Source organism: Lonchura striata, chromosome 4A (genome assembly GCF_050655825.1).
Source record: "Lonchura striata isolate lonStrDom1 chromosome 4A, ASM5065582v1, whole genome shotgun sequence".
In the NCBI taxonomy this organism is placed as follows: Eukaryota; Metazoa; Chordata; class Aves; order Passeriformes; family Estrildidae; genus Lonchura; species Lonchura striata.
The window spans coordinates 11247728-11270236 of NC_140742.1; the positions used below are offsets into that span (position 1 = coordinate 11247728).

General features: G+C 44.4%; 1 protein-coding gene across 2 annotated transcripts in view; it reads left to right on the forward strand.

The window, feature by feature from the left end:
• The first annotated feature begins 4506 nt into the window (after positions 1–4506).
• Positions 4507–22509, forward strand: part of GAB3 (GRB2 associated binding protein 3) — a 64564-nt gene continuing 46561 nt past the window's right edge. Inside the window, exon 1 of one of the 2 annotated variants that reach the window (XM_021547884.4) lies at positions 4507–5101. In XM_021547884.4, the coding sequence (XP_021403559.1) occupies positions 5030–5101 (72 nt within the window). In that variant the 5' untranslated portion in view covers positions 4507–5029. The remainder of the gene's footprint in view (positions 5102–22509) is intronic. The other variant, XM_031504796.3, reaches the window with a different exon arrangement.

The window sequence follows — 22509 nt, forward strand, 5'->3', positions numbered from 1 at the left end:
CGTGACTGTGGATCTGAGTGCATTCCTCCTTTAGACCTGATTTGTATGGTGAGGACAGGCTGCTGAAAGGAAGAGCAGGGGCTGAATTATCCCGTGACTTTGCTAAATTTGTCCTTGTGAATGGAGAGAGAGAGTGAAATACTTGTCTGCAGGGGGGAGCAGAGTGGTAACTGTCAGGAACAGCTGGAACATATACACTGTGTCATGTCTTTTTGTGGCACTGGGCTTTTCTGCTTGCTGAGAGAATGCTGCAGAGGCATGTTAGCATTCTGCTGAGTAAGTGTGGTGCGAGTTCCATATGTAAACAGGGATCAGTTGCTAGATGAGAGAAAAAGGCTGTTCTCCCAGGGCTATGGCTGCCTCTTGCAAGCGCCTCAACCTTCTCAGTGCCTGTGTGGTGTTGTAAATTAAATGTGAGGCTAGATTCTCAGAAAACTATCTGCTTGTGGAAATGTCACTTGAGATAAACTCTTGCATCTCTTTCTCCTTTTATACCTATAAATTTGTGAATGAAGTAAATCCTTCTGATTTTTTCCATCCTCTCCATTCAGATTATCCATTTATGTGCAAGGAAATAAGAACTTTCACTACTCTCAATATTAATGATAACAGCACCAGTTACTGTTAACATAGAAATGGATAAACTTAAATAGCAGACTTAACTTCTATCAGTGGTCCGTCAAGTCATGAAGGAGTTTCCCATCAATGCAAGCAGCCATTTTGTTCTCTTCTGCCTTATTAGTGTTGCTTTCCTCTGAAACATCAGTAGCCTAAGTTAGGAAATGAAAGGAGTAAACCAGTACTTCCATGACAAGCAGAGAATTCTCTTAGGGATCCTGCACACACATCAGGGTCAGACTGACCATGGTTGCTCTGGTCTTTGCTAGAGGCACATATGAGGTTAGTCTGGTGAGGGCGGTGTTGGTTTGTGTGGCAAGGTTTGACAGCAGAGGGGCTGCAGGGGTGGCATTTGTGAGAAGCTGGCAGATGCTTCCCCCATGTCCAACCCAGCCAAGGCCAGGCTGCTCCATGACAGCAGGAGCACCTCTGGGATAATGTACATAGGAAGGGGAAAAAACCTGTTCAGCAGTAGAAGAGAGGATTGAGAATTTTCCATTCTATTTCCAACATCACTTCACCCTCTACAAATGTCTTCAATTGTATTTTTTTAAAACAAAGACCCTGTCATTCACCATCATGATGATGGATTTAAGAAAATAATTTCATTATTTAAATGTGGCTGAAAAATTTGTGTATGGATCGAGGGAAAAGTGAAATCCCACTTCTTCCATCAGGATAAGAAACCATTAATTTTTAAGCCTGTTATTGTCAAACACATGCATGCATTGTGCTACATTATCAGCACAATGAAAGTTGTCAGCGTAAGAAAATAACTTTATTTGCTCTTTTAATGTTTGGAGCACAAATACCAAGAAGGCAACAGCAGCTTTCATAACAAACACGTTAACCCCCACATTCTCTGCTTAATTATGGCTTCCTGTATTTCTCCTCAGGCTACTGGCACCATAAGTAAGCTGGCACAGATGTTATTAATTCTGAATGTGCTGGGTGCAAGTGGCCGGGCAGGTGCTTCGCAAGCAGCTGAGCCATTCCAGCAGTTCCAGAGGACAGGAGCCTCTGACAGAGGAGTGACACATCGAGCAGGGAAGAGAATCACTGCACCCCTCCCTGTCACCATGGCTACCACTCAGCAGGCGGGTTTTGGGCAGAAGTGCCAATTTAAGCAACTGCTGATTTCTTCTTATTGCCCCTGCATCACCCCCTCCTTTGATAAGGTATGTGCTATTGCAGGCCACAGCATTTATCAGATCAGGAAACTAGTCCTGATACAGCTGGAAAATAATCTCTCTCTTTATTTGACTCATTCTTTTCCAAAGAGTCAGGTTTGTGATTCAGTTCCTCATGTAGACACACAAATCCACCACGTCTGCACAGTGGAGCTGATGGCAGAAGTGCAGGGACAAGGATGGGGACTGCTGGTGATTTAAGCAACATTATCACTGAGCGTAGCAAAGACAGAGCCAGAGATCTCCCTAAGGTGTGGTCTGCTAGTCAATGGTTAAATTCAGTTGGTTTAATTCAATGTTTAAATTCATTTGGTAGCCCAGGCTCCTTTCTCCCCTGTCCTGTCCCCTCGCCATTCTCCCTGCTGCCTTTCTGCAAACGGCGATGCAGCTGCACAAGGGAAGCCATCTGTCTGAAGCATGATCCAGTAAAAAATGGATAGTGCTAGGACAGTGCAGAGATAACACATGAAGTGTATCCCAAGTAATTTTATTTTGACATTTGGACATTTTAAAGCCTTTCATTTAAGGCTACTGTACCTGTCAGGGTGACACAGGCAAGTCACATATGGAAGGAAAGTGTGACTTTCTTTCCCTAAATAAGTTCCATGGCTTGATATATCTCTTCAGGAAGAAGTGTTGCAAAGCCTTGCTAACAAACCTGCTATTAAACATGTGAAGTTGTTAAAACATCACTGTGGATAATGGATAAACGGAGCTGAGTGAAGGTGGTAGTAGAATAGAAGGTTGGGAATTAAATAATACTGTAAGACTGCATGAAAGCCATTCTCAAACAAAAACATACCTAAAAAAGTCAGAGCACATTTGAAATATGTTTATAGTTTTTTCGTGACAGTTTTCATTTATCGTAGTATTCCTTTGAGACCAGTGATAATGTAAAGCACTAGCAACAGGAATCTATGAGTTTGTACAGATTTATGTTTTTATGTGAATTTACATAGGGCCTATATTTATACAGTTATGTCATTTATAGCACATATTATATTAAATATAATAAACACGTATTGCAATCACCTTTTTGCTTAAAAGATTGAAAAACACACTTCTAGTTTGTGAGATTCAAGAAGTGACACTGCAAGCTGTTGTCAGCCTGCCCTGCCAAAGAGCCCCAGCAGAGACCTGAAAAATTCTGTGAAAACATTAAATTCTATGGGCCTGCTGGTGCTATCACACCTCGCAGAGTCAGGCTGCACTGCCAGGGCTGTGCCTGGCCAGGGGCATGAGAGACTCCTCTGAAATTACAGACTCCTTAAATCAGTGAAGAACCACTGCGTCCACTTTAAATAAGTCAAGAGTTTACAAAGTCTTCTGAAAAATGAACACAGATTGCCCTGTCCTTGCAAAGGCAAGAGTTTCCCACCCTGGAAAGAGGCACAAACTACAAGGATATCAGCAACATTATGCACTCTGTGGGTGCATTTTTCAGTTGTGACAGTGGACTGGCAGTCTCCTTGAAGTCACTTTCTGAAAAAGTATGTTTCTAAAAAATCTGTGATGATGAGGGCAGAAAAATCAAGTCAATTTGTACAGGGGGCTAAATGCTACCGGAAAAAGCACTAAGTCCACAGACTAACGAAGCTTGTGCGATGCTGGAAGCTGTAGTGGAGGTTTCAGTGGGGACTGCCCCCACGGGCCCTGGTTTTGCCTCCCGCTCCGGCCAGAGCCCTTCTCGTGTCGGGTCCCCACGGGGACCTCCGCGGACACTGCGCCGCTCCCACGGCCCAGCCGCGGGGCTCGCCCCGCCGGGCAGGGACCGCCGGCATCCCCGGGGCTCCGGGCAGGGGCTGCCGGCATCCCCGGGGCTCCGGGCAGGGACCGCCGGCATCCCCGGGGCTCCGGGCAGGGACCGCCGGCATCCCCGGGGCTACGGGCAGGGACAGCCGGCATCCCCGGGGCTACGGGCAGGGGCCGCCGGCATCCCCGGGGCTCCGGGCAGAGGCTGCCGGCATCCCCGGGGCTCCGGGCAGGGACAGCCGCTATCCCCGGGGCTACGGGCAGAGATGGCCGCTATCCCCGGGGCTCCGGGCAGAGGCTGCCGGCATCCCCGGGGCTCCGGGCAGGGACTGCCGGCATCCGCGGGGCTCCGGGCAGAGGCTGCCGGCATCCCCGGGGCTCCGGGCAGGGACAGCCGCTATCCCCGGGGCTACGGGCAGGGACCGCCGCTATCCCCGGGGCTCCGGGCAGGGACAGCCGCTATCCCCGGGGCTCCGGGCAGGGACCGCCGGCATCCGCGGGGCTACGGGCAGAGGCTGCCGCTATCCCCGGGGCTCCGGGCAGGGACGGCCGCTATCCCCGGGGCTCCGGGCAGGGACGGCCGCTATCCCCGGGGCTCCGGGCAGGGACCGCCGCTATCCCCGGGGCTCCGGGCAGGGACCGCCGGCATCCCCGGGGCTCCGGGCAGGGGCTGCCGCTATCCCCGGGGCTCCGGGCAGGGACAGCCGCTATCCCCGGGGCTCCGGGCAGGGACCGCCGCTATCCCCGGGGCTCCGGGCAGGGGCGGCCGCTATCCCCGGGGCTCCGGGCAGGAACGGCCGGCATCCGCGGGAGCCGCCCGCTGCCGCTGCCGCTGCCGGTGCCGGGGGTGCCGCAGCGGCGAGCCCCGGCCGCCCATCACGTGCTCGGTGTGTTGCATTGTGCTGGCGGCGGAGGGAGGGCTGGCCGTGTCAGTGATCAATGTCATGACTTCTTCCGCGGGCTGGAGCCGCAGCGGAGCGCAGCTGAAGGAAGCTGATTGCTGCGGTGCGAACTGGCTGGGAACAATACACACACACACACACACACACACACACACACACACACACACACACACACACAGCCGCGCACCCGCACGGGCGGACACACGGCCGCGCACAGCGGCGCGCACTCGGGCGGACGCGGCACGCACACACGCACAGCCGGGCACACGCGTCCCGCACACACACACACACTGACATCCCCGCACACACACACTGACATCCCCGCACACACACACTCACATCCCGCACACACACACACTCACATCCCGCACACACTCACAGGCACTCACATCCCGCACACACACACAGACACATCCCGCACACACACACAGACACATCCCGCACACACTCACAGACACATCCCGCACATACTCGCATCCCCGCGCACACAGCCGCACATAGCAAGCACACTCGCACTGGCAGCCCGCACCCTGGCTCCCGCTCCGCCGCTCCGCGCCCGGGGGGAACATGAGCTCGGGGGACGTGGTTTGCACTGGATGGCTCATCAAATCCCCCCCCGAGAAGAAACTCAAGAGATACGTAAGTGCAGAGGCTTTGCTGATATTTTTTTCTCGCTAAGGGGATTTCGGCATGTGCTCGCTGTCTGACTCTTCCTTTGAAATCTCTCGCCCGTTTCGGCTTCGCCTTGGACCAAAACAAAAAGAATTCCAAGTCTATGCGTTTATGGAGTATTTTAGTTTCCTCCGATATTCTTTTGCCCTCTGGAATTAACCTTTCTCGGCTCGTAAGAATATAGTACTTGAGCTGTTATGCAACATATTTTAGGTTAAAAACCACATTTCGGTTTCAGTTAACGTTGCCGTAACTAACAGAATTGTTGTAATAGAATTGCAGATGTCACTTTTCCAGGGACGGACAAGAACATCCTGAAAGGAAAGGGGGGGTGTGGGGGGGGGAAGCCCAAACCCAAACAGCCAAAATTCTAGTAATTTAAATTCTGAGGCTTGGCTTTGTTAAGATGCTCTGTAATTTCTATGACACTTGCTAAAGGTAACATATGCAATAGTTTTATTTACCAATGCCAGATGCTGTTGTTAGCAGAAAGCTTCAGAAAGCTTTTTGGTCTGTGATAAAGAGGTGCTGGAAGATGCTGTGCTGTAAAGTTCCTGATAGATGAAAGGTGAAGGGGGCTGGGGAGAAGAAGCGAGCCCTGCATAGAGATCTGCAACTGCACTATGGGCCCCTTGTTTCATTCTCTATCTGCTTGCCTGTTTGTCTGAAAAAAAAAAAAAAAGGATGTGTGTGGGAAACATAGGAAACTGTCTCATTGCAGGGCTGCGAGGAAAGCACTCCGGGTAGGAATAAATGGCCCTTAAAATTTTGCTTGGGACAGCATTAACAATATAAGCCCCTCATGGGCCATTTTGCATACTCATTTGTGGTGGCTCTTCATCAGGCATGTTGTTATGTTCTGCTGTGACACTTTTGGAGTCGGTAATACCCGTTTGAGTCATGCCCTTCTAACCTGACTTGCCCTGGAGCTCTGCACCGTACTCGAAGGATGCCGCTGGCCGTGTCTCCGGCGCTCCGAGCCGCATGCACAGCTTACATCATTCACTTCTGTTTATCAGCATTTTCTCTGGAGTGCTGATGTTAGCTTTTCCCGGTAATATGAGGCATAACTGTCTTGTGGAAGAATATGGTGGATATCATTTGGTAGCGTATCTTTTTTCTTTGGCTGAAAACTAGCAGAAAAGATAATTTACTGATGTTGGAATTATTTTTAACTTATTCCTAGCCAGAGTTTCTGCCTGTAGACCACAGTATTGCATTGAAGTGGCTGAATATTTGTTTTGTTCAGTTAGCATTTTCCAATTGTAAAATAACCATTATGATGTGTCTCACGGGAGCCGCAAATAAATTACGGGCATCTCATTTTCGCTGTATTTTGTAATGAGTGTACTAATAGCACTGTATGGCAGGCACAGTGTAAGGGCCACTGATTCACCCAGCTGGTATCATTAGTAACTCTGTCAGTGAAGCTATTTTTGATGACTCAATATTCATAAAAGGGCAAAGTAGAGAAAACAGAGTGTGATAAAGCTGGGGTTTGAAAGCCCCCATTATACAGTCAAGATAATAGTCACAACAGGGGCTCTGATCAGCTCGCAAGGCTACTTGCAGTCTGCTCTGCTCAGATTTTGCACTACAAAACCAGGGGAAATTTGGTCTATGTTATTCTCCAAACACCATTAGATCGGCCAGATCTCTGCAGATTAAGCTTTGTTTTCTGGTTAGGAGGATAAGGATAAAGATTTATTATTTGTCCATAATAAAGCAGAAAGTGCAAGTACAACAAAGCTTAATGTCCTTTCTCATATGACTGGTTCCACACTGGATGCTACAAACCAAATGGAAATCGTCTCTCACCTGCTGTAAACTACTTCTTCCCTATTTTTCGTAGAGTTTCACCAGCACGGCAGCTGTGCATCTTGCACTGGGGCAGCAGATAGCTCAGGCTGAACCACAGTGACTGCTTAAAAACAACAGAGCTTTAAAACAATGCCTGTTTAAACTGACTTCAGTAGGTGTCAAGTGTCAACCGCTTACAGGAGAATGGTGTTGGCTCCGGTTCTAAGCTGACAACATACATAAATGCCCGAGTTCAACACCACCCTTTGTGCTCAGCTGGAAAAGCCCATGGTCTGAGCCGGCGCTTCCAGGGAGCTTCGAGTGCCAGCTTGGCCGCTGCTCGTGGGACCTCTCGGACGCTGCCCAGCCTCATTTGCTTTCATGCGCTTGTCTCCCAGTTTACATTTTCCTGAGTTTAGCATCCGGCCTTTGTAAGGTCTGACCCGAGGGTCCAGTGCTTTACACACAGATAAATTCTTAATCCTTCATCTATTGCATCTATAACTAAGAAAATCCATTTAATTTCAGTGGTATATGTGGTTAAAAGATCAGAAAAAGAAATTAATTCAGATTCTGAGACTGGGAACTGCAATAGTCCCGCTGAAGCCACTGGGAATATTTGCAGTGTTTATAAAATTAAACAAATTATTCTTTCCAAGACTGGACCCTAAATACCAAAGTATACCTTCATTTATATTTGTTCTCTGGTGAAAGCAATTAGGTTTTCTATGCATTATCAAGTCAGAATTTGCCTCTAGGTAAGCAGAACATTATTTTCAAAACTTTGAAAGTGAAAAGCAGGTGTTAAGAGTCTATATTTTTCCTGTAATGTCTTACAAAGCCGATGCTCTTAGTAACACTATTCTTAGAAGTGTCTTATCATTCCCTAACAAAGGCTGCTGTCTTGCATGTGCAGGAAACGAACATGAGATTAATTACCCCAGTGTAACTTTCTGTAAAAACAGAGAGCTTAATGCTAAACACAAAGAATTCGTTAGAAAGCACAGGGAGCTTTGCTACATCAGGCAAATACTCTAATAGTGATTTAATGGCATGGACAATGCTTTTCTCTCAATCTGATACTTGAACCATGAAACCACCACGTCAGCCTATCTATAGAGGCTGTTGTGCAAGGAGTCTCCCAGGAGAGCATTTGGTGTGTGCTGCAGTACTTTGTCCTCTAAGTGTGACCCGAAAGCTGGGCTGCTTTCATTTCCCCACTTGGCTCCAGCTTTTCTCACCGACCAGGTCTGCGTGGGCCTGAGGGGTGCCAGGGAACAGCCAAAGCTGCGGGAAGCTGCGTATGGGGCAGGAGACAGAGGAAGAAGCTGCTCACAAAAACTAAGAAGTGGTGGTGATATAGGTAAAGTCCATCCTGCTCTAGACAAAAAATGTTAAGTATCAGTCATAGCTTGAATTCAGCCCCACAGGAGGAAAACTCAATGAAGATTTTTGCTGTTGATCTTAGTGGATCAGTGAATACCAGCCTCTGTAGGAAATTAGATGTGATGGGGGAATTTGCTTCAAATTTGATGGGTTTCACAGTTCCTTATATTGGTGCTGAGTACATCCATCTCAATTCTGTAATGTCAGCATTGAATCGCTGGCTCCTTGGTAGTTCTCATGGGGAAATATATCTGATCACTGACTGTTGTTATTTGTTGTTTGTTTATTGGGGGAGGTGGAAGGAAGGAACGGTTTCATGGCCTTGAAAACAAAGGACTTAACGCAGCCAGTGCAAAAAGTCACAATGAAAGGAAAAACAACATTGAAGAAGGCCTAGAAAATGTCTAATGAAATAAGAGTCCAGTGCTATTGAGAAGACACATTGCCCATATGCTGACAAGAAGGAGGAGATGGGAATTTTAACACACAGCTAATTGCAACTTCTCCTCAAATCGCTGTCCCATTGTTTGTCACACAGGCGTGGAACAGCAGCAGTAGCTCCTCTGAATGCCCTGCCAGTGTTTACTTGCTGTTAGCGTTATGTGGTTTGCAGTAGTAAAGGGCCATATACAGATGTTTGCTTGTTGTGAGTCACTGCAGCTCCATTTAAATTAACGCTGTGCAGCTGTAGCCCAGCTGAAGAGCTATTTTTAATCTTCAGTACTATACCAATTGATGAGGGAAGACCACTTGATCAAAAAAGGGCAAGTTTCCTGCTTTACTTGAGTGACTGCTTTCTTCAAACATTGTTGAAAATCAAAATTCCTTGTCAGCATCTCTAGAACAAGATGCCGAAATGGACTCCATATTAAAAAATGCAGCCTTGCTCCTACCACACTTCTTCATGGAGTGTCTGGTCTGGGAAGACAAATAGAGGTGTCAATTAATGAACCCTATGGCAGAAGCTGGTGGGGCAGAGCTCTTTGCTGCTGTGTCTGTGTGTGGGCAGTAAGTGCTGCCAGAAGGACGGAGCAGAGCCCAGCCCAGCACCTCTGACCGTTGGGGGATCTGCCAGGACCCAACCGCAGCACACCAAGGCTGGGGGTTTACAAGATAAGAGAATCTAGGCGACTTCTCCATTTTTAGCTGAAGTTCTGGTATTTATCAGGAGAACAAACAGGAAGTTACTAAGAAGAAAAAGTAAAGTAGAATTATGGAAGAGTTTGCTCAAGTAATAGGAACAGGAGTCGCAGGGCACAGCGAAGGGCGGGTGGGACGGAGAGCATCTGCTCTGCCATCCAGCATTGGGCTGCTGTCACCAGAGGACACTGCCACCCTCCCCTGAAAAAAATCCCCAAGTGCTTTGTGAGGTCAAGTACTTCTGCTGGTGTGGGGTTTGGGGGAAGTTTCTGGAAAATATTATCAAGAAGAAATCCAAATTTAATTTTTATCCCTAAGTCTTTTTATTTCCAGATGCTTCTTACAGAGCCTTACCTCTTGAGTGCTGTCCCTTTTGAACAGAGAACTGTGACCACCTTTCACACTTTCCTGGAATAAATATCCCCAGCTCCCTGAGTTTATTTAACCGATTTGTGCGGGTTTTGTAGCTGTGGTTCAAAGGCTGTGTGGAAGTAGGAGTCACGTGGGGTGCAGAACGTTGTCAGAGCCCTTTAGCTCGTCCCAGTTGTAAGTTTTGTGCCTATGATTTTTTTCTGTTGTTACTTCATTTTAAAATCCAGTGTATATTCTATCTGGTTTGTGTATTAAAAAAGAACTGAATTTTGAGAAAATTAAGGCTTTCAAACAGAAGGTCCTGTGTGACAGTCTGTATGTTCCCTCTCTGTGAACTCCTGTACAAATTGATCTCAGTGGTAAAATAACAGCAGAATATTTATGTTAGGGAGGAGTTTCCAGAACTGGAATTAAACATTTGTAATTAGCTATGTGCGAATCAGACCTTGTTTTGGTAGGCTAAATGTGATGGTTATTCTAGACCATTTTCTTCCATTTTAATGATGTTTTGATAGTTTAAATGCAATGCTTAATGAGATAGGTTGACTTCTAAGAAAGAAATAATTTCTAAAAAACACTGCTGTTCTTGGCAACCTGTGTATCAGAATAATTTCCCTTGAACTATTTATTTGGGTGGAGCAATAATAGTCCTGAAGCCCCAGTTTAATCTTTGACTGCATGTTTTCAGTGCACAGGAATGTCCAGCTATTGGTTTCTATTCAAAACAGAAACCCATAAGTTATCAGGTCTTTGCATTCAAAAATAGAGCCTTAAAAAAACATGAAATAGAGAAGGAACTGTTAACTCAAGTGGTTAATAAAGGAGTGATACAGTCAAACATGGCTCAGAGGAAAATGCATTACCAGTTGTACTTTGGTAAAGTCTTTGTTGTAGCATGAAATCTATGGAAATATAGATAAACACATTACTTCTACCAATGATGCATTAAAATGCTATGAATATTTGTTATGAAAATGCAATAAGTTTTTAGGGAAAGGGACAAGTTTATTCCTAAAATGTTATTAGTTGGAAAAACAGTAATTTTATTTGCTTTTTTTGTCCTTTTCATTTGATTTGGAAATGACTTAGTAATGTGATAAGACAAGGAAAAAATACTGGTTTTGAAATATAATTTGCATGTCAAAACATGACATGCAGCCAGATAAAATACATTTCTTCTCTCTCATTTAATTGTTAAATAAAATGCAATACTTTAACTTTTCAATTTTTTTCTGCTTTACAATAATATCCTTTACTTGCTTCAGTTTGTGTTGCATCAAGAAAATAAACAAACAAGCCAACAAACACATAGCCATGCAAAACTCAATTCTAAAATCTGCTGCAGCTTAGTATTTGTTCAAAGTACCAAAACTGATGCCTAATCTTTGTGCCAGAAAAATACTCCCTTTCTGAGGCTAATCCATTCATAGCATTGTAATTGTTAGAATGAGACAACTGTTCTTAGAGATTTTGTTATTCCCCTTCCTCCTGATGCCAAAAACCCCACCTGACCCCTGCAGTCAAAACTGCATTGTAGCTTTCCACAAAAGCCCTGAACAGCACATTTCAGTTTTCCAGGATCCCTTGTCATAGAGCATTTTAGAGAAAGGCAGTAAAATGTTGCTATGAGTATGAATTTGAAACTACTTATAAGAGAGTGTTAATTTAAAATGAACTTAAATTGTCATATGAAAGTTTTTGGTTCATTTTTGACAAAGCCTTTTTTAAAAGACAATACTTTCTGTGAGGCCTGTTAGTGATAAATATTCATCCTGTGACTCCCAAGTCTTGAGACCGTGGGTTATGTATTCATATTTCTGTTGGACAGAATAATGGCTATAAGGGGACCCTTTCTAACTTTGCAACTGTTGTAATGTCAGCAGCGCACGGAGTTTGTGAGCAGGCTGTTTTTACATACCAGACTTGCAAACTGTTTGTAGAAGTTCAAGGATTTTACAGTTGTGGAGCCATTTTTTTCAAGCTGACACAAACTGGTCGTGCCAAGGAGAAGCCAATAGTTCAGAGCAAGCATGAGCTCTGTTTTACTTGCAGACTTCACAAGCGGAGCAGTAAAGCCACGAGCTTTGCCAGAGCTTTTCCTGCGTTTGGGAGCCAGCTTTGTGTGCCTGCTGCAAAGCTGCACTTCCAGGGGCTGTTCTGGTTCCATGAAAAGCCCCCAGCACTCCGAGGTGACCGAGAGCTGATCAGATCCCCCTGGGAGGAGAGGAAACATCCCAAGAGATGCCAGCTGAGTTTACAGTAGCAGTGAAGAAACAGTTTCAGGAGAAGTGATAATGTTCCTTGGCCAAGTGCTCACTGCTGTCCCAGCTACATCATCTGGATTGTTTACTAATATTTATAGTGGAAGCTTTGCAAGCTTAAGAAGTTTTATTTTTAATAAGTTCAACATTTTGAAACCATCCTAAGAAAATAATTGCATTCTCGCTGAGGCCTTAGGTTTAAAAATAAGAAGCACTCAAGTAGCTCAGGGAATTGGGTTTTTTGAGATTTTCAAGCGCTTTGCTCCCACTGTAAAAAGGTTTGCAACATGTTTTCACTGGGTCCTCCCCTGACCCCAGGGCTGCTTTTATAGGTCTTCACTGGTTAATTTTCCTGGTAGAACAGAGAGATTTGGACTGTCAGCTGAAAATGGGACTGTTACTCCCATTACTCCTGTTACTGTTATACTTTATACTTTTCCAAATATTCTTTTTTGACAGGTAACTGAGTGTCACACCAGCCTTGAGCTACAGATTATAAAATAATGGTGAACTGTTTCTGAAAAGTGATGGAAAGCCGCCAGCTAAACCCCATCATTCTTTCAGAATCCTCCCCAAACTCCTGCTTTCATCTGCTCTGAGCCCGATAAATAGTCAAGCTGAAACATCATTAAGACATACAAACAGAAAGGTTTAGGGACAATCAGATTGGCATAGGAAGAACAGGCTCTGTGTTGGTGACACTGCTTTGGTTCCCCTGTGCTTCCCTCTCCTTTGGGTTTGCAGACTGGAAGCTTAATAATTCTGGAATAAAATTTAATAATATTTAAAGGAAAAAAAAAAAAAAGGTATTTATTGAAGTGTTACTAGACTGCAATGCTTTAACAGTTTTAATATGTTCATATGTTCTTTTTTTTTGCTTTGCTTTTTTTTCAAATTCACAACTGAAAGTACTGTTGCTATGTTACTGTAATGGTGTGTAGGCTGCTAAATAAATAGAGGGAGTTTAGTCCATGCCAGAAATAGAAAGCCAGGTCAAAGGTGACATTTGGGACATGTTGAAAAAAAAAAAAAAAGAGAATATATAATTATTTATTTCCTTCCTATTATTCTCTTCAGTCTCATTAACCCTAGACTACTTAGAAGGAAATTACAACAGAATTTCTGAGTATGTCAGAGTATAAAAAAATGACACCATGGGAGTTGTAAGTCTTTTGGCTTTGTTATTTGCAAGATCAAGTTTGCACAGTAAAACAGTGGCACCTCATGCTGCTGTGAATTGAGAAGGTACTTGGAGGTATCAAAGACTCGGGGACTGCTGAAAATTCACTCTGCAAAGGCGTGCAGAAGGGAAAACCTGTCAGAGGGAGCAAGCTTTGAGGGGAAAAAAAAAACCAACCAGGAAATGTGAGTCCATTGTCCTTTTTGAGGTGGTCTGGCAGGCTCCCAAAGACCAGATACACAAAATGTGCTCAGGGCCCAGGTGCCTGCCTGCACCTCGGGCTGCCTGAACATCTCTGTGAGCCTGGCTTGTGAACCTGCACGAGAGCAGGGTCCCTCCATGCTGCTCTGCAGCCTCTGTGGCTGGGCACCAGGAGCTCCTTCAAGCCCCAGGGGCTGATCCAGGGGACGGGGGCACTGCAGCCACTTGGGTGAAAAGTAGAGCCCAGCCCTCCCTCCACCTGCATGGCTGAGGCAGAGGCACCCCTAGGCCAGGAATGAGCCCAGCAGGCTCCTTAAATGCAGAGGGAGGCCTCTGACTTTATTTCCAAGACGTTCTGGCAGCTGCTGGAGGCTCAGGGCTGTGCTCCTTGAGCACCAAACCCTTGTCCCTGCTGCTCCTGGGAGCATCAGGAGCTCTAAGTCCATGGCAGAGCAGCTGGAAGCTGCCAGACCTTCCCCTGGCAGGAGGTGGGACATGGAACAGCACTGAGCCATGAGTTAATTTAGCAGATTTGTAATTAATCTGGAAGATCTTCTCTTTAACTATATATGTTTACTTATAAACACGTAATTCACGTGACACAATATGAGGTCTCTAATTTCTTTGTGGGTTAGGGAAGAAGTCCACAGCAACAGCCTTAACCAGTTCAGTGCAAGCAGTCCTATTAGAGATTTTGTGGTGTTATTTTTATAGTTCCATAAATCTGTTACTTTTCTGCAAACAAACAAGTTCCCTCTATGGAAGAAACCTTTGGATTTGAAGCATTCCAGAAAATCCCACATTTAGCATAAAATTTATAGAAGAGGATTAAATTAGAGGTACAGTGAGAGCCAAAGATGCAACAAGTCTTGATCCTAAATTGCACAAGATTTAAAATTTTCTTTGTTAATGTTCCTTGAATGAAGAGATGGAACTTGAATGACTAGGACCATTTCCTAATATGATGGATGTGAATAGTTGGTTTAATAAGATACTTTCCTATTTTCAGCCCCAATCCAACCCCTAGTGCCTTAGACTTGGGGTGTGTCTGACTTTCTGTGTCAGAAAACAACAAGAGTTTAGGATCCATCAGGGTTGTTTATTTACTTTCATCGCAAATTTGCTGCTGCAATTAGTTGTTTTCTACCACAACCAGCATTCAGCCTCACTCTCAAGGAGAGGGTATTAGAGGCTTTCTTGTCCCCTGTGGAGTTCAAACCCTCATTTGGATTCTGTCAAATCCTTTACCCTTGCCAGAGACTGCATTTATCGCAAAACCTAAAGTGCAATTACTATGATTTATCTCTCTTTGGAGTGAATAAGGTTTTACCAGGCATTTTCTCCACAGAAGTCTGCAGCTGGGAGAAGAGCAACCTACAGCCTGTCTTTTCCAGGGCTATGTTGCATATGCTCAGTAAACTGCCCAGTTTTAACCCAGCAACAGCAGCATTGCTAAGTGGAATGAAGGAGGAATTATGCCCTCTGCAGTTCTGTTACATTGTCCTACTGAGGGATCTATTTGCCTTTCATTATATTTCCAGGTCCTTGAAATTATTTTCTAAAACTTGTAAGCAAACTTGTTTTGCTGGTTGGTAGATTAAAGCAGTTTACCCATTAGAGCAGTCCAGATGGGCTGCAGGGATGTTTGCCTGTGCTCTTTGCTGGAGCAAACAGCTTGATTGTTAAACTGGAGGAAATTGTGCCAAGGCAGAAGCTGGCAGATATGGCCAGCTTTCAGATAAGCTGTAGTTAGCTGGATGAAGATTAAGCATATTTGCATTGCTGTTCTCAGTCAGTACAAGCTCCCCTCACTGTGGCACTTACCTTGTCGTGGGCTCAGAGGTGCTCCAGTGAAACTTGCCATTAGAGAATGGGCAGCACAAGTTTGGGAGGTGAAGAGTCAAGGGGAGCTTGTGTGAAGCTGTAGCTGTGCAGTCCTTCCCAGAACACAGTGATGGAGAGGGGTAGTCCTAGAGATGGTCCCCAGTGACAGGTCTAAGGAATGGTGAGGCTGTAGTTTAGCAGCCTCAGCTATGTGAAGACATCATCAGTGGTGGCCCTAACTCTGATCTACTCAGAAGTCACTGTGCACCCACAATAGGTTTCAGTTTGACTTGTGTCTGGAGTTTACTGGATTTGGAAATGGAGCTGGGATCTCTGTATGAGCATATTGTTATAGATTTTAGTTCAGAGATTGGGTTGTTTTTAGAGAAAGCAGATATTTTATGTGTCATCTATGCATATGAATAAAAGATAAGGAGCAGAGGAAAGCATGCAGATGTAAGACCTTATACTATTAATGGGCATAAAGCCTCAGGTCAGTTTGTGGTAGGGCAGCTGGTCACTTCTGACTTCCAGCTCAGGTTGCTGCAGTCAGAGTACCTTTTTGAGTAGAAACATGGTTGTGCAGAATCACTCCAGATTTAGTTCATGGTGCACAATCTTCGTGGCTCCTTGCTGGGATAACAAGAAAGAGCACATGAGCCTGCACAGCAACAGCAGCAATGAAATATGGTGTTGTAGCATAACTGAGTCTCTACCATCTAGCACAAAACTTTTCCCTTCCAGAGTCAAGTGCACCCATAAAGAACAGAAAGGCCAAGCAAATACTGGCTTTAATAAACTGCTGGAATCAGGCAGGTGCAGAGTCAGACTGGAAGGTTGGATGTGAAGCCTTCATTTGCCTTTATGAATTTGCACAAATCTGCTTGGAATACCTCTTTGTCCTCTATGAAAAGGTTTCATGTACAAAGTACTTAGATTCATCAGAAAAAAATTCCTTGAAATAGAAATGGTACCTCATGTTCTTTAGCAAAACAGGAGCTTAGAGAGAAAACAGAAGCTAGAAAATGTAGTCTCAAATTCTAACCCATTATGACTATATTTATAGGGAACATTTAAATGATTGGAACTGTTTTCCTACGTATTCCTTACGAGCAACAACAGTACCTTGTGACTGGTGATGTCTCATCACCTCTAAACACTGAACTTAAATGTCAGGTTGAGCTCAAGGCTTTTCTCTTCAGCTTTTCTATGAATTGGCTGAATGCAGGTCAAGCACAGAGCCATGGTCCTCGGCAGCAAGGGATTGGGAAGAGAAAAGCAGGTAGGAATTTTACATCCCAGTGAACCGCCCCCCCCCCCCACACACACCCCCCCGAATCTGGCATTATTATCAGAGATTCTGGTAGCTGCAGTGACACTGGTAGAGATGGGATGTGGTATGGGAACTGCAGCATTTACCAGCTTGTGATTGGAAACTGGAGGCAATGAATGGATATGAATATGTTCAAATGCACAATTTCAGTTCATTTTGTGTAACAACTCACTCACACAATTTTCCACAAAAAGATATTTCAGCCAGATAGAATTATGGTGAGAAATAAAAGCAGAGTTGCAGAGAAATTGTTAACTTCTTAAAAATAAGTGAAAATCTCACTTTCTATTTGAGAGATTAAATCCATGCATGGTGCAGCCATTTTTGCTTTGCCTGGCATAAGATTTGCATGACTCATGGCCAGCAGTAGACCATGCTACCATCCCCAGCTGGGGACTTAGAAATACAGAATGCAAAAGCAGATGCTGACTGCTGGCTGGGGGATTCCTGCACCATCTCTGCAATGATGACCCTGTTTGATAGGGCAGCACACAGAGTGCAGGCAAGTGCTCTCCCCAGGTGAGGGGATTGATCTGAGGGTGAGAGACAATGCAAAGGCTGCCAAACACCTCCTGTCCTAGCAGCCAGTCCCAGCTGATGAGGATGGATGATGTAATGGATGAAGCAGGAGAAGGTTTGCAGTGAGGAGGGTGTAAGATTTGAAAGGCTGCACATAGGAAGGAGGAGTTGCAGTCCTAATTTGAGTACAGGCAGCTCAGCAGATGGCCCAACAGATGAGTTGCTATGCACCACGGCATGTGTGAGAACACAGAATCACAGAATGGCTTGGGTTGGAAGGGACCTTAAAGATCATCTCATTCCAGCCCCCAGCCAGGATGCCACCCACTGGATCAGGTTGCTCGGGGCCCATCCAACCTGGCCTTGAATGCTTTCAGAGAAGAGGCAGCCACAGACAGTGGGGTGAGGTAGCAGCAGGCACAGAGCCCTGCCGTGTGCCTGGCACTGGGTACCATCAGATGCCACATTCCTTACCCCAGCTGTGCCCTGCATCTCCCATCAGGGTGCTCTCCTGGCTTACACACTGACCTTTCCACAGCAGCATTTCATTTTGCTGTTCTGCATGACATCCATTTCCTCCACCATGCCTTGTCTTCCCTCTCCAAATGGAGCAGAGCCCATCTCCAACAGTGGAGGTCCTTGCCAGTCACAGTGACACCAAAATCACATTACTGACTTCTGGCTGAGCTGGCACCTCTGGAGGAGAAAAACCTTGTGCTTTGGGCCACAGAACAGCTTTGCTGGCATGTTTTGGGGTTACTTCCTACGACTCCAGTCCTTCCAGCAGTGAAGTCCAGTGGCCGGAGATATTTCATGTGCATCCTATGTGGTTTGCACCTTCCCGCTTCAACAACTTCAACTCTTTGGGAGTTTTAGCAAGAAACTTCAGAAAATATTGAAAAATCTCTAAATCTTATTGTTTAAGAACTGGACAGTTTTCAACTGTCTTTCTCCAGAGGATCTGTTTTGCTGCTTGCTGTTTGAGTCCTTAGGGCTCCGTTTTCAAATCACCTAAGCACTGATGGCTAGACCCAGAAAGAAGCATCTTTACCTTTAATAGCTTAGAATTGCCATTGCCACCTCAGAGTCACATTGTAATGCCACTCAGCACACCAGTGTTAGAAGCTTCTTTTTTTCCAGGCTGTTAATTCAGAGCAATATATTCCTGTGGGAAATTCCAATAAACCATGTTTAGTGATACAGCAATCTGCTTCAGTAACCAGTTTATGTGTAACATTGATGATATGATTGCCACTGACTTGTTCCAAGAAGCTCCATTTCCAGTGTAATCTGCAGGAAACCCACAGAGATGTATTGTGATGCATAAATTCAAATCACTATAATTAGGCTGATAAACAACTCAGATATTCTTGGGGTGTGCGACTTCAACTTTTATAATTTTTCCTTTAACCATTTCTGGAGCAATATAAACTAAACTGGGAACAATGTTCTTTTGTCAATATCAGAGTGTTCCCATGGCATAGTTGTGCCAGCAGATGCATGGCAGCTCAGCTATGCCAGTAAAAATGCAGACAGCCCTTTGATTCAAGCAGCAGCAACACAAGCAGTGGTAATCCCTCCTTTCCCACAAACTCTCCTGTCAGATTCCTTTTGCTCTCTCCAAGTCTTAAGAGCATAATTCAGCTTTTGTGTCTCTGCAGCATATTTACTCAAATTGCAAACAAAATTAATCCCTCCTATTTTTACTATGGTCCCCTGGAGCCTGCACTAAGACTTCCCATTTACTAAGCTCATCCAAGGGTACTGTTAGTCCATCATTGGGACAGTAATTTTATGAATCCCCACTGAAAATTCTTCAGACCAGGTCATGGATTAAGTTGCATGGTTGAGAATATTTCACTACTGGACCTGTAGAGAATGTTTAGCAAGGAGAATGATTTCCATTCTGATTTTCCATAATTAAATTCTGTATATACAGAAGCCAACCAACAACAAAAAATCCAGGTCTCTATTCACTGCTTGTACAATTGAACTCTCTGAAGTATCTCTCAGCATAAGGACTCTGAGATAAAGTGAAAAGTTTTAAACTAGTAAAGGGAAAACTTAAGCATCGTGATCATCTGTCTTATTGTAAAGAAGCAGAAGGATGTTAAAAACTATTCTATGCTGGCTCTTTTTTTTCAACAAAAATTGGTTTTGGGGGCATTGTACATGCTTACAGTAGAACAGTTGAATATGAAAAAGTGGAATCCACTATGAGTTTTGCATAACTTTTTTGTTCAGAACATGGTTGTGCAATAGAGAAGTCAGAGTGCAATAATCAAACTATATTTCTTCCATGCTTGAACATCAGTGGCTGTCTGGAAAACTGTGTTCCTTATATTCTCTGAGATGCAGTCCAGAGCTGCCTGTCTTGTCCGGGGGCTGTCTTCAAATAGGAATGGTGGAAGGAGGCCTGACATGTTTCTGCTGAAGACATTGGAGCAGCTTCCAGAGCAGCAAAGGGAAAAGCCCAAGTGCTGGAAAAACCTCAGACTTTGTGGAAGGATCTTGTACCTGAAAAACTTTCTCTCAAAGCACCAGTTATCACTCTGCTGGCACAGTGTTGCCTCTTCTGTTCCCAGAAACAGGTTTGAGCTGTGGCTCTGGAACAGGCTACGGGCACTCTTGTTAGTCAGCAAATACCAGAGCCCCAGGGCAGGGACTCCACATCAGGGAACAGGAAAATGGGGACATATCCAGTGCCTGTTGGTAATCCAGCTGCTAAAAATAAACACTGACTGCACAAACTTCTAACTAAACACCTGTTATGTCAGAGGGGAACTCGGACATGCTGAAAAATATCACTCAGCTTCTAAGGTCAGGGTATAACTGTGGTAAATGCTGGGGAGATCTCAGCTGAGTGGAAAGAAGAGCTCAGGTAGTTGCCTAAATACAGGAGGCCTTGGAAACGTCGAAACCCATATTTCACAACGTTATACATTTGACTTAGCTTTTTGGTGAAAATACCATTAATTACTAATTTAGTTCAGTGGAATGAGTGCAACAGTGTGTGTGTAGTGCATTCAGTGATTTCAGTCCTGAGCCTATAATTGCTTTTTCCTGTATATAATGCTGTTGGGAAAAATTCTCAGTTTCAGAGTGTAAAGCCCTTAATTAATCAAGGACCAAGCCAGAAGCAGAGAACTCTGGAAAGATTGTTAGGCATGGGAAGTCTCAGGTAGTAAATCTCTGTGGAAAGAGTGCACAGATGCAGTTGGGGGACTTCCAGTTACACCCTCCCATGGCTGTAAATGCAGAGCTGGTATTTTCTGCCTGTGCAAAGGCAAGGCAGAGCCACCAGTCTATGCTGAGGCAAAATCCATGCTCAGCTGTCTGGCACAGGAAACTCTGGAGCTGTCAGGATGGAGGCAGCAGCTTTGTGGTGTGGGAATGCAAGACACACACATGCAAAAAAAAAGAAACCCAAGAGAGTCTGACACTCACTGCAGCCCAGGACTTGAATGTCTCTTCAAAGGCCTTTGGCTCTCCTGCTTTTGACTCTCTGCAGCCACCTCCACCTCTCCCACATTGTTTTTCATGGCTCAGCACCCATGCAAATGCTTTGCAAATTATCGTTGCAGAAGTATTCTTTTTATCTATGGGTCATCATTTCCAAGAAACAAGTGAAAAATGTAAACACTTCCAAGCATTTGTCCCTTTAGGCAGAGGGTGTATTAAAAAACAACAACAAAAAATATTTCAGGGACCTAAAAGAAATGCTGGCCAGGGCATTTTAGATAGAAACCAATAACATCTCATCTGGTGAACAAGCAAGGAAAAACTTGCAAATGATTTTATTACCTGATCCATGGAAGTTCTCCATTCAGCTGAGTTTTAAAATTAAGTTACTTTTAAGTTTAAGGAAAGTAATTTAGAAACTGTCTTCAGTCGCAAAATTCAAAGCAGAAGATGGTTGTGGTAATTACTGGCAAGCAAATAGTAAATAGTCTCAGAGGTGAAAAACCACAGAGCTGGAAATCGTGCCTCTGCTAAGCTGGGCCAGATTCTGTGCTTGATTACACCACATGAATAAATCATTGGAAGGCAGTTCAAACTTTTTTTCAGAAGTGAAAAGGATAATGCAAATTCTTACTTTTGCAAAGCAGGGTGAAGGGTGCAAAAGAGCATAGCATCACGACTCTGCTGCATTATTGGTTTAGAAAGGCTCTTTTGATTAACACAGGTAGAAACATCCCATTGCTCCCAGGCCAGATTGTATAAGTTATTTAAGCATCTAAATCCATCTTGTTTCCTGTGTGGGTTCTTTGATGGTGGTTCGATCCACAAAAAAAGATAGCAGGAGTATCAAAGATAGTCTGAGTGTCCATGCTGAGAGGGTGAAAGAGAATCAGCATCACACAGTCTTTCATTGATATGAATATTAAATAATGGCACTAGCAGTGTTTCATCTGAAACAAGAAGCACATTGAAACTCCATAAAAGCAGATATGGTTCATTTTTCTTGAAAATCTCCTGGAATCCAGCTGAGCAAATACTGTAAGTTTGGAGCTGCCTGGCAAAAGTAATGCTTTCTGTTTCTCCTCAAGTCTTCATCTGTCCAACTTCTCCTCTGATTGCACACAAAAATAGCTATGGCAGCACCACAGGGAGGGCCAAAGTCAGAGCAAAATTCCTTGGGTTGTACTTAGCACAGACCATACCCATCAGAAACCATGAATTTTACACAGTGTTGAGTGTGAAATAAGAAAGTGGCCACTGTCTGAAATTTTTCTGTCTGTTGCAATCCTTGAAATTTCCCCAAGAAAATATGGTTTGCTGGGCATGGAGTAGTGTCATCAAAATCTTCCTTGCCTTCTTTGGAAGCTCTTTCAGTATTCCTCTATATTTTACAGTCAACTCATCAGCTCTCTGGGGTTAGATTGCTTTTCAACAAATCTCCCTGGTTTGAGACATCACATTGTATTGCTTATCTTTACCATGCACGGGACACATGGCTTTGTGTGTCTGATTATTCTTGTAACTGCTGAAGTCAGAAAATTTTCTCCTTGTTTCTCTAAGACCAATATGCCATTCTTAATTTTCCTGTGTGATACTGTTTTCTCTCCCAATGGTCTTCCCTCTAAATCAGAGTCTTTAAGGATAAAAGAGGCACTTTCCTTGCCGTATCCCTGGCAAACAGCTCCCTGGGATTCTGCAATGACTTTTAACACAAACATCAAGACAGCATCACCATATGATTCTTCCTGGACATTGTAAAGTAATAAAAAATGTATTTTCTGCTGAGAAAAGGCTTTTCTATCTGCAGAAGGGCTAGATCAATCATTAAACCCTCACAAGTTCACATTTATGCTTGTCTTTTGCCATCTCTCTCAGCCTGCTTTTTAAAGCCTACTAA